Source organism: Pteropus medius, unplaced genomic scaffold (assembly GCF_902729225.1).
Source record: "Pteropus medius unplaced genomic scaffold, Ma_sr-lr_union100, whole genome shotgun sequence".
Lineage (NCBI taxonomy): Eukaryota > Metazoa > Chordata > Mammalia > Chiroptera > Pteropodidae > Pteropus > Pteropus medius.
Genome location: NW_024356335.1, coordinates 2,761,804 through 2,773,315, shown reverse-complemented (window position 1 = coordinate 2,773,315; position 11,512 = coordinate 2,761,804). Strand labels below are relative to the sequence as shown.

Below are 11,512 nucleotides of genomic sequence, written 5' to 3'. Positions count from 1 at the left end.
GACACCAGCACAGGCAAAAACAGATGCTCACTACAAACCCTCCGAGGGCCGGAATTGGGGTGTTGTCGTCCTTACGTGTCTCACGGCTGACAAGGAGCTTTCTGAGTCCTCAGTCTTTTCCATCATCCCCCCCTGACAGAGGACTGGCCTGAAGCTCAAAGAAGGTGACCTGTCTTAGAGGCAGAGCTGGGACTCGAGTCTAGCGCATTTAAAATGAAACCGCATTGTCTGAGAGCCCCCTCCCCCACAGGTCACTTGTCCCAGAGAAAGAACTGGACTGTAATTTGCAGAAATGGCTGGAAAAGAAGGCCTGTGAAGTTGCTAAGCGTTTCATAGTTCTTTTATTTTTGGCACCAGTTAGCAATTACCCTTGAACTCCCCTCCTTCCCCGCCCCCCCCCACCACAGATACTCTCACCATTGCCCAATTACTTCAGCCAAGAAACTCACCCAAACGCAATTCACCCCGCCTCGCCCCCCACACCCAAACACAAGTCAGACAGCAAAGGCACAGGGGGGAACGGGCCGACAACGCTTTCCACTTATTAACTCAGCGCAGAGAGGCTTAACAGCGGCCTCGCTATTTCCAGCAATATTCGGAATATAACCAATTTCCAGTAGAGCCAAACAATCTGGAGGCCTTGTGGAGGCTGGCTGCCCCCAAATCACCAAACAGACTGTGCTCCAACAGGGAACATGTCTCCCTGGCTCCCAGGCCAACTCCGAGGGCGGGCCACCGGCACACACGCTGGAGCTGAGTGCTGGCCCGGAGCAGACACCCTGCGGGGGGCAGCACTTCCAAGGCCAAGGGCAGGGCCTGTCTTCTTTGCCTTTATGGCCCAGAATCCAGCAGTGACCGGCAGGGAGCAGGACTCAGGGTTTAACAAATGACTGGCTGAAAGGCCTGTGCCTGAATACCAGGAACTGTGCTAGTCCATTTTTCAAAACGTGAATTCTACTTGGGAGCCTGTGTGTACATATGTGTGCGGCCACAAGGCTGGGCGCGTACCTGCGCGTGTGCGCACGCCTGCATGCGTGCACGCACACACGAGATGAAGCTCCTCCAGGGCACTGGGTGACATCTTTCCTTTTTTCACCCACCAGAGAAAAAGGAGGTGTCTCTGCTGCTCACTGACACCTCGAGTGTCTGGAGAAGGCTTTGACAAGCTGACCCCCTGCCTCCCACTCGTATGGGGGCTGCTGGGAATGGCAGTTTTCCTGTACGACTCTGGTATAACCAGTAAGAGGGGCCGAGGAATGAAACAGTGTGACTTTCACAACCGCCAAGCCCACGACGTTCCAGTGTCCTCGATCAGCTAACCTGCATGGAATTTACACAGAGACTCGGCAAACAGCTCAGGATCAGTCGCACGACTCACCTAATCTGCTCTTTATATGCCACCTGGCTTTTCATGCTTACCTGTGACCACAGGCTGTGAGCTCCCAAGCATCTTTAAAGTTAAATCTGAAAGATAAATAAACCCTTTCAAAGGACACATGTCCTGGGCACCCAGCCCAGGCCCTCGAGTGTGTTCTCTCTTCCTACCTCTGGAGGGCAAGGGACGAGGACAGTCCCACGCAGGACCCCTGCGGCCCTTGCTCCTTTTTCTGCGTCTTGCCCTCAGCATGTTTAAGCTACTGCCGCCTGTGGGGCTGGGGGTACAGGCCCGACTGAACCCACTTCTCTCAGAGCCCTGCTATGGTGTGGTCTCCGGGCTCCTCCTCGGGGCAGTAAAGGCTCTCAGAATCGCCCCCTCGACAGTGCCCGCCGGTGCCCAGCCCTGCACCCGCGGTGGGCCGAGGGGCGGGGCCCGTCGATGAGTCTCCTCCTCCCGGCCTTCCTCTGCAGCTGAGCAGGGACCGTGCGCTGGCCACTCTGCAGGGTTTCACCTCGCTGAATCTTTGCTGTATTCTTCGAGGAGGCTCTTCCTGCCTCCATTTCTGTCTCTACAACTGAAGAAGCCGAGGCCAGGATGGGGAAGGGCCTAGCTCCTGCTCACAGTTTTGGGGTGAAAGGCAGAGCTGGGGGACACTAGGCCTCTCAGGCCTCTTGCTCCTCCTGACCTCTGCCGTTCCAGAGATGAACAGATGTCGCCATCGAGGACCTAGGCATTTCTGCCCAGCACTGCCACAGCCTGTCGCCATGGGGCCTTGTCACTGGCGGGAGAAGCCGAGATGCCTCTGCCTTAGTGCGTCCCCCACCTTCCGCTGTTTCAGGCTGAGGGGAGCAGCTGGTCTGCACCCAGGCCCGGGCGGTCTGCAAGACGTCTCTGGGATCCCTCAGCTGCCCTAGTGGTCTTGATCCCAGGTGACATTTCTCACGCTCAGGTGCCAGCCCCGAGCAAAGGACAAGTGCCCCTTGGGCATGGACGACAGAGCAGGAAGTTGAGCAGAGGCTGAACCAGCCTGCCTGAGCTGTGTGACCGTGGGTGAAGCAGCTAAGCTCTCTGTGCTTTCACTTCTGCATCCATGAGCTGGGATTAATGGTGCCTGTACCTCTCAGGGATGTTATGAAAATAGACAGTTTGGGTAAAGTGCTCAGAACAGGGGCTGACACTCAATAAATGCTAGCGAAGTGTTCGTTATTGTCACTATTATTCACTTCTCAAACACGAAAGAAAATGACCGAGGCCTGTTCTGGAAAGCCTGACTCTGCACCCTTCCCCCAACCCTATAATAAGCAGCTTCCTGTAAATAATCCTCACCCAGGGGAGGGAGCAGGACCAGGAGAGGGGGTGTCCCTGATCCAGGAGACTGCCGTGACATGACAAATAAGCTGTAGGCTGACAACGTCTCCAAGACATATTGGAGTTTACTTTGTCATTTGGGCTTGCCATCTGTGCCACTGCGATGGGGGCTGGCCTCCCAGGCTGCTCTGGGAGCATGGGAGAGTCCACTAGTCCCCGGACAGACCTGCGCGCTCAGCCGGCCATCAGTTAGGCTGCCTAATGAGAGGAAATGGAGTTTGCCCACCGCCTCCGTGGAGCCGGGCCTGCCTTCCCAGGGAGGGCCCGGGGTCTCGGCCCTGCACCGTGCAGGTCACCAGCGGTGCTCGTGGCCTAATGAGCCTTCCTGCCCGCGCTGCTCTGCGGCCGCCGCCGCTGTGGCCCAGGCCCGGGCCGTCAGCCAGAGGGGAGACTGGACGGCGGTGTGAACTTGAAGGCAGAGCCCTCACAGATGTCTTGGACGCCTCGTCCATCAGGAGGCTAGGGGCGTAGACTGAGAGGGCCAAGCTCTTCCCTCGGGGCACATACAGCCTGGGAAGTGAGAAAGGAACTTAAAACTAAACTATGCGGCCCCGATTTACCGTGCGTCCCCGGGGGAACTCGAAGGTCTCTAATCTCAGTTTCTTATTTATAACACCGCGGGCTTCCCAGGGGGGTTGTGGTTAAACGAGTTCATACATGAAAGTGATTTCGCTCAATACATGTTAAGTGTTATTCCTAAAACCAAACAGACACAGGTGTCACTTGCTTCTCCACGACCAGTCTTTCTCGTTCCAGGTAATGAATGCCACGACAGTCACCCCAGCCTGAGCACGGCCGCCCACGGGACTCAGGGCTTATTGGGCCCAGGCCAGCTCTTCCAGGTTAAGAAATATCCCTAAGTCTCTGGGCAGGAAAGGTAGGAAGTGGCTAAATTTGCCTAAATTATAGGCTGTCCTTACTTTTAACCATGAAGAATGAGTCTCTGCCTTCCTCTGGAAATGAGCCTTAGCAAGGAGCTGCTGTGGGCATATTCACTCTCATCTAAAACCACATTAATGACAGGAAATCGGGGGGTGGGGGGGGGGAACGCCTGTCTGTCAGACAGACATTCGTAGGGAGAAAGGGCCTGCAGATCTCTGTGGCCCCATCTGCCATGATCGCTCAGTGGACGGATGTCTGTGCTATGTGCCTGCGGTCACCGAGCCTTCACCAGTGACCCACCTGAACACACTGAAGAGCGCCTCTGATTTCCACAGTTTGTATTTGAACTTTTATGGTGGGTCATATCCAGCTGTTGTGTGTGGGGCCCCTTGCTATCCAAGCACCTGCCTGCCACCAGGCTCCGTCTCACAGAGGGCATGTCACCGACCAGACTTGTCCCCTGGGCTGGGCACACAGCAGTTTCTCAGAAACTGTCTGCTGCATGAGTGAATGTCCCTGTGGAACTCTCACCGCCCCTGCGTGCGAGATGCCAGCAGCCCTGCCACAGACGGGACACGAGCCTGAACGGGAGCCCCTGCCAGTTACCAGATCGTGCCCTGCCTGAAAGGTGGGGGGCTCCAAAACCCCACCCCCTTCGCTGTGCCATGCTGCCCAGCGTGCGGCCCCAGAGCATCACCAGGGAATGCGGGCAAGCTTTCAAACAGCACCTCCAATGATCGAAGTTTTGGAATCAGTCTCTTGAAGTACTTTTTTAAAAAATGAACTGGTGTTTCTTGATGAACTCTAAGAACAGAATAGTCTAGCAGCAGCGATCAATTGGCCCCTTTAATAATGAGACAACGACGTAGGAAAGAAAGACTGAGCAGAGCAGGGCTTAGTCTCACGTGCTGGGGCCGGGGGGGTGGGGTGGGGACTCTGGAAGCAGAACCCCTGCCCACAAGGAGTGGAGGGAGCTGACGCCGGGCGGCGGACGTGCATGCACAGGGCGCTCTGGAGATGAGCTTATGTTCAGGGTACCAAGGTGGACGGGAGCCGGTCACATAAGGAACCGGAGAAGAACAGGAGCCACCAGAGATGGCTTCCAGGAAGGGCGGGGCTGGAGAGAAGCTGGAGGCTGGTGAGGAGGTGAATGAGGAACAAGAAGGCTCCTTGGAGCAGGCAGAACACCGAAGTGAAGGCCCGAAGAGGGGACTGACTTGGCCAGAACAGAGGGAGGAGGGACGGGGCTTACGCCAGGGCTGGGGGACCCCCGCAAAGCGCCTGAGAGCCACCAGGCACAAGCGCATTACAGAACTTAAGGCCGAGAACACAAAATGGAACAAAAAGGGGTGGTTTTATTTTGATGAAGAGTAAAATCCACAGTCAGAAACCCTCATGGCCTAACGCTACACTGAAAAAACAAAATAAAACCGATGCTCAAAAATGACAATGACGTACGAAGAAATTTACAAAACAATAAAAGCTACCATCCTCTGGCCAAGTAGGATGGATGGATGTATATGTGGATATGAATAGGGGTATATCCATCCATCCTATTTGATCAAAGAACCATGGTGTGTGTGTGTGTGTGTGTGTGTGTGTGTGTATCTCGAACACTGTGCCTTACAGAGAGAAGACATTTTCATGTCTCAGTGGAACATTTACTAAAACTGATCATGTAGCAGATGACAAAGAAAGTCTAAAAAAATAAAAAAATTACACAGGCCACATTCTCTGACCAGCATCTAATAAAATTCAAAATTAATAAGAAAAGGTCAAACAAAATCTCAATGACTCAGAAAAAAAGTATTTTCTAACACTTGAGTCAAAAAAGCAATCAAAGTTAAAATTACTATATGTTTATAAATGTGAGTACTATATATCACAATACCATCACAAATAAATAAAAATTTATATTGCTTTAAATACTTGTATTAAAATCGAAAAGAACTGAAAACAAATGAAGTGACCAACCCAAGGAGCCATAGGAAATAAAATAAGCAAAATCAAATGAGAAAAAAGGAACTAAAGATAAAATTAAATAGTGAAATATAAATCAAAAGCCTAATGTCTTAATAAATAAATCTGAAAAGATAAATGAGTAAATCCTTATCAAGTGTAAATGTCCCCCCCACAAAAAAAGGAAGAAAAAATAACATGAAGTATATGTTCACAGATATATTAATTTTAAAATCAAAAAGTCTTTGGCACAATGCTGTACTACTAAACTTTAAAATTTAGATAAAAGGGTTGATTTTTCCTTCAAAGAAAATATGACAAAGTTGATTCAAGAACAAGCAGAAAGCCCGAAAAAAATCGATCATTGTGAAAGAAACTGAAATTGTTGTTCCTCTCTCCAAAGCATCCTTAGCCTCCCAAGAGCTTCCAGGTCCATTTAGTTGTCACAGGTAAATTATTTTCATTTTCTCCCTCCCCAAGTAACAGAAATTATAATACTTTAAAAAATATTCTTGTATCTGGAAGAAAAAACTCTGATTCTTAGATGGCTCAAAAATAATATCTTGATGAGCACTGAGCCCAGTCTCTTCTTGTACAAAACACTTATATAAAATACCAAAATCCTGACTTCAGTAATAGCAGCTCAAACTTAGTACTATATTTAAAGAATAACGCACCACAGTAATGTAGAATTTATTTTGGAAGTAGAACAATAATTTTCTAAATGCTAAATTATCAAAATAAAAAGATTCATATCAATAAGTTAGAAGAGAAAGACTACAATACTATATTGCCAGATTCTGAAGTTAATTTTATATGAAACTGAAATCCAAGTCTGAATTTAATTTTTAAAAAACTCCCAGGAAAATAGGAATAGAAGAATCGCTTCTTTAGCATAATCAAACTCTCTCTTCTAAAGTGCCAGCCTATCTTAGACCTGATGGCAGAACACTAGAAACATTCCCATTGAAGTCAGAAACCAGATAAGAATGCAAACTATCACACCTCCACCATTTGCTGCTTTAGATGTTCTGGCCAATAATATAAAACAAGAAAAAGAAATGAGGTACAAATGTCATCAAAAAGACAAAATTATATTTCAGATGACATTGTTGTCTACCGAGAAAATCCAAGAAAGTCAACTGGAAGCTCCTGGAAATAATGAGCATACAGAGCCATGGCCAGTTACAAAATGATTATTCAAATTCTAACAGTATGTTAAAAAAATATACAAACAATTCTCAGTTAAAACATAATGGGCAATGCAACAAGAAAAAAATTTAAAACCTAGGAATTAAGTAAACTATAATACTTAACCAAATGATATAAAAAAAATTTGAATAGTTACATTTCTAAAAAAGAAGATCAAGTATTTTGAAGATGATTATTCTCCCCAAATTAAGTTATAATGTCAACAATTTCTCAATAAAAATTCTGAAAGTATTTTCCTTGGAACTTAAAGTGATTCTAAATTTCAACTGGGTAAAAAATTGAACTAGAATTACCAGAAACATTTTGGGAAAAAAAAAAAAACTACAAAGAATAATAAGACAAGATATCAAAACATATATGTTTATAATAATTAAAAGTGTGATCCACCCATTAGAATATGCATTCAAGTCAGAAGAACAGGACGCAAGCCACAAATATATCATAGAAAACAGGAAGTTAATATAAGATTATTTTCAAATGAAGGATTATTTAGTAAGTGATGCTCGGACAATGATAATTTGGAAAAATATAGTTAGATCCTTATGCCATACATCAAGACAAATGAATTTTAGATTTAAATGTTTTTTTTTTTTTTTTAAAGAGAGAAGGTGCCAGAATATACCATAAGAGAGAGAGAAGGCCTTTCTAAAGTCTGATGGCAAAGGCACAAAACATAAAGAAAAGCAAAATTAAAGGTCAAACCACAAACTGGAAAAAAGCAGTAGTAACGTGAGAACAAAAACAGACCTTTTTCCATAAGGAGCTGCTACAACTCAATAAATAAAAGCCAGACTTCAATGGAGAAGAAGCAAGGGTGTGAGCAGATGAGGAGAGGGTGCACATGGGCACTTGACCTGAAGTAAACCCCTCCCTACGGTCAAGGAGATGTAAACTAAGAGTAAGATGCTATCTCATCTTTCTGACTGATAAGGATTTCACAAAACAACAGCGAGTTAGTAAGGCTTCAGGGGCACAAACCCCTTCACATATATGGAAGTGTAAACAAATTCAACCATTTGGGTGGTCAATTTGTCATTATACATCAAAATGCTTTAAAACGCACTTACCCTTATCAACTACATTACGTGTCTAACCAATGTACTTTATACTTGAAATTAATTAAAAAAAAGAAACGTACTTAGCCTAAGGAACAAAGATTTATCACCAAAGTTACCACTTTTAGAAGTGAAGACAGTGTAAGTATCTAGTCATAGAGGACTACACTGCATCTATGAGGGACGATTATGTAGCCATTAAATTCGCCCTGAGGAAGACTCCTGAATGACAAGGAGAAAGCTGGTGTGACCAGGTCTCAAAACAGAATGGACAGTCTCGGCAGTAAAAAGGAGTAAGCTACCCATACATGCGGCAACATGGATGAACCTCAAAATCACTATGCTGAGTGACAAAGCTATGCACTGTACGACACATAAACATATGACTGACCGCCAGGGACTGGGCGTAGGGGTGGGAGATGACTAAAAGCAGGAGCAAGAGAACCTTTTAGGGTGCTGGAAAAATTCTGTATCTTACTTCAGGTGGTTACGTGACATTTATCATGTAATTCGGTATGAGTCACAACACACTGAACTAACTATACACGTTAAAAAGGGTAAATTTTATTGTATGTAAATTACACTCAATAAAACTGACAAAAAAACCCAAAATGGACAACTGATTAGAAACATACTTTTATATATAAATATATATGAAATGGAAAAAAAGATAAAAGGATTACTCTAAAATATTGTTTCTCTGGGTAATAAGATTATGAGTATTTATTTTCTTCCCTATACTTTGTTTTCCAACTTTTCTAGAATGAACATGTTACTCTCATCATAATTCAAAAAATGTTTGTATCTGTTTTTGATGAAGAAAAGCATTATCAATGTACCGCTCTGTCTAGTGACGTACTTTAAGGGTGTTCTAGGAACTGCAGAGTCACGCCGGCCCTCAGGGGGAACTTTCTGGAGCACTTCCATTCTGGCCCCTGCAAGGCACCTGGCTTGCAAGAGGGGCTCAGAGGCTGGGGCAGGAAAGCGGAGCAGCAAGAAGGGCCCCCTGGTCCCATGGCGTCCTTCTGCGGCTGGGCTAACTGAATCCCAGAGAACGGAGGTGACTTTCCCAAGTCTGGAGGTGTCAAAATGCGCCTTAGCGCCCCAAAGGGCAGGGCTGTTTCCACCGTGTTGGCACAGCTGTGAAAATCCCAGAGCTAGTGCCTAGAGACCCCAGGAGAATCCGAGCTCCTGGTGACTCGAGGACGAGCTACAGACACCCTAGGTTGATGTTTCCCAAACTTTAGGACACGGTGTCTCTTGTCTCAGCTTTACCCAGCATAATTGTTAACTTTATATTTTTCTTTACGATCTGAAAACGTACCTTTAAAATTCTTTTTAATTAAAATTTATTATTGTTATTTTTAATTTTTTTCTGAAACTCACTTTTTACAACTCAAAATTAGCATTCCTGAGTATGTGCGCCCACTTCCCTGTGAGCGTGCGAGCATCCCCACCCACTGCCATGGGGCGGGGGGTTAGCGCCTCGTCGGGGAGGATGCGCTCAGATGCACTGATGCTGGCTGGCCTGGATGCCTTGCCATGTCTGACCGGCACTCTAAGGGCCACTGGGTGTTTCTTCCTGTCTCTTGCTCTTTCCCTGAGAACAGCACATTGCAGGTGGGGGCTGCCCCTTCGGCTTGGGTCCCAGAACTAGAAGACATATGGACCCCACCGATCTGCAGTCCCCGACTTGGAACCTGAGAGACGTACAACATGGGGGTGTTGTCAGCCACTGTGGCTGGGGAGGGGGTCACGTGTCACTGCAGCAGAACCCGGCTGAAGACTCACAAATACACCTACCTTAATCTTATTCCATATAAGGCTGTCCCCTGATATGCTAATGTGGGTGAAATAAAAAGATTAAAACGCCATCCGCCATCCGCATCCCACAGTTCCTCCCGGGTACACGCCCACTTTGGGGAAACACTGCCACAGCCGAAGGAGATAAAGAAGCAGTTCTAATGGGAGGGCCACACAGACAAAATTCGGAAAGCTCTGGATTTTCCCCCAGGAGCTGTAAGCTGTACCATCGATTTCATAATTTGCTGTGCTCATGCGTGTGCGTTACTGCTGTAAAAGTACATTTCAATTGTAAGTCAGAGCCGATATCCAGAGATGTTGAAATGTACAGGGAAAGTACATCCAAGACGCAAAGGCTATACTGGGAAGCTTGGGGAAATCGAAGTCAAGGAGGTGACTGTGTGGCTAGCTGTTTCCCGAAACAGTTGGCTTCATTTCTTAGCCCTACAGCTATTAATTCTTAAAAGAAAACCCACTCTGACCGCCTAAGTGTAAAAGGTCTTACCTACTCTACAGCTCGATAATTTAGATACTCGGCATCATGGGTACCATTCAGCTATCTAGAACTTTCAGTCAGCTCTATCACGCTCTAATCATTAATGGTCCACTTGTTTGGCTCAGGTAAATTACATTTGCATATGCAAATCATGCCTAAATACTCTGTACTATTAATGTTATCGCTAATTACATAATAATAGTTACCAATTTCCACACGGATCAAACTTACAGTTTTGCAGCTATTAGGGAAATTGTGCTTTGTAATTAAGATAATCCTCATTTCCAGATGCTAATTAACTATATAATAATTAGTCTCATTCGCTAATGCAAATCAAGGATTTTCATTTTTATTGATAAAGGAGTTGCTGCTTATCGGTTAAGGAAAGATAGCCCCGGAAATCTTGCAGAGAAATACTTTTTCCCCTCTAAAGGTTAAAAGGTAGATCCATTTTTATCAGTCTCATTTGAGAATGCAAATGAGGTCTGATTAATCGAGTCAAAGATAAATGTGCTGGTCTTATTTCAGGACAGAATGTATAGCTTACCTAGTTCATCTCTCTTCCCCTTATAAATACGCAGATAAACAGAGTGCACCAGGCAGAAGTCTTCCTAACGGGAGTAATTCGTCTGTGGTCAGAGGAGAGAGCTGTGATATGTGTGTCTCTCCATTACTCTGCCTTTTGTTTCCCCTTCAGACATCACGGGGGCATCTCGAAAAAGCTGTGTATTCAATGGTTCGGCCACAGTGGGAATAGGGTGAGAAGAAATTTTTTGTGAGTAAATACAGAGGAAAAAGGGAAAGCCACATTCACTTGGATTATTAAGTTTTCTGTGCTCCAAACAGAATACAAACTGGCACCTCCCATCGTGACTAATGAGGGCTGCCTCAGCGAGAACAGAAGGGCTGACAGCCAGCGAGGCCTAGTTGGCAGGCCCCAGCCCAGGCCGAGCTGCATTCATCATCCGCTAAACCAATCCACCAATTCCACACCACCATTTGTCATTAATTATGCTAATCAGCCCACCATTACTCTCCGATGACACTGTAGCTGTTATTAGCTAGTTATGGCTTTTCAAAAGCACAGCTGATTGTGCATGCACGGGCTGTGCGTGCATTAGCCTACAGGGAAGAAATGTCCAATTATGAAAAGAAGAAATTTGCTATTATCTTTTTATAACAAACCAATTTAGTAATTAGAAAAGTCTCTGAACTCGTAGGTTCTTTTTTTCTCTCTCCCTTAAAATAACCGAAACAAACAAAAAAAATCTGTTCCTCAGTCTTTCTCTGAAAGAAAAGGCAATTCCAACACGGAGATTTTTTGCGACGCACTTAACAGTGGGGCCTGGGGCGGGTGGG

The 11,512-nt window shown here is 46.0% G+C and overlaps 1 protein-coding gene across 10 annotated transcripts in view; it reads right to left on the bottom strand.

The window, feature by feature from the left end:
* The window catches only part of MVB12B (multivesicular body subunit 12B), a 165,144-nt gene that overhangs the window by 40,006 nt on the left and 113,626 nt on the right, over positions 1–11,512 (bottom strand). The window contains exons 9-10 of one of the 10 annotated variants that reach the window (XM_039861604.1): positions 1,420–1,464; positions 430–1,320 (exon numbers count right to left, since the gene is read on the bottom strand). The exons of 8 other annotated variants lie outside the window; for them this stretch is intronic. In XM_039861604.1, coding sequence (XP_039717538.1) covers positions 1,316–1,320; positions 1,420–1,464 — 50 coding nt within the window. In that variant the 3' untranslated portion in view covers positions 430–1,315. Of the gene's footprint in view, positions 1–429; positions 1,321–1,419; positions 1,465–11,512 lie in introns of those variants that run through there. One more of the 10 variants, XM_039861607.1, reaches the window with a different exon arrangement.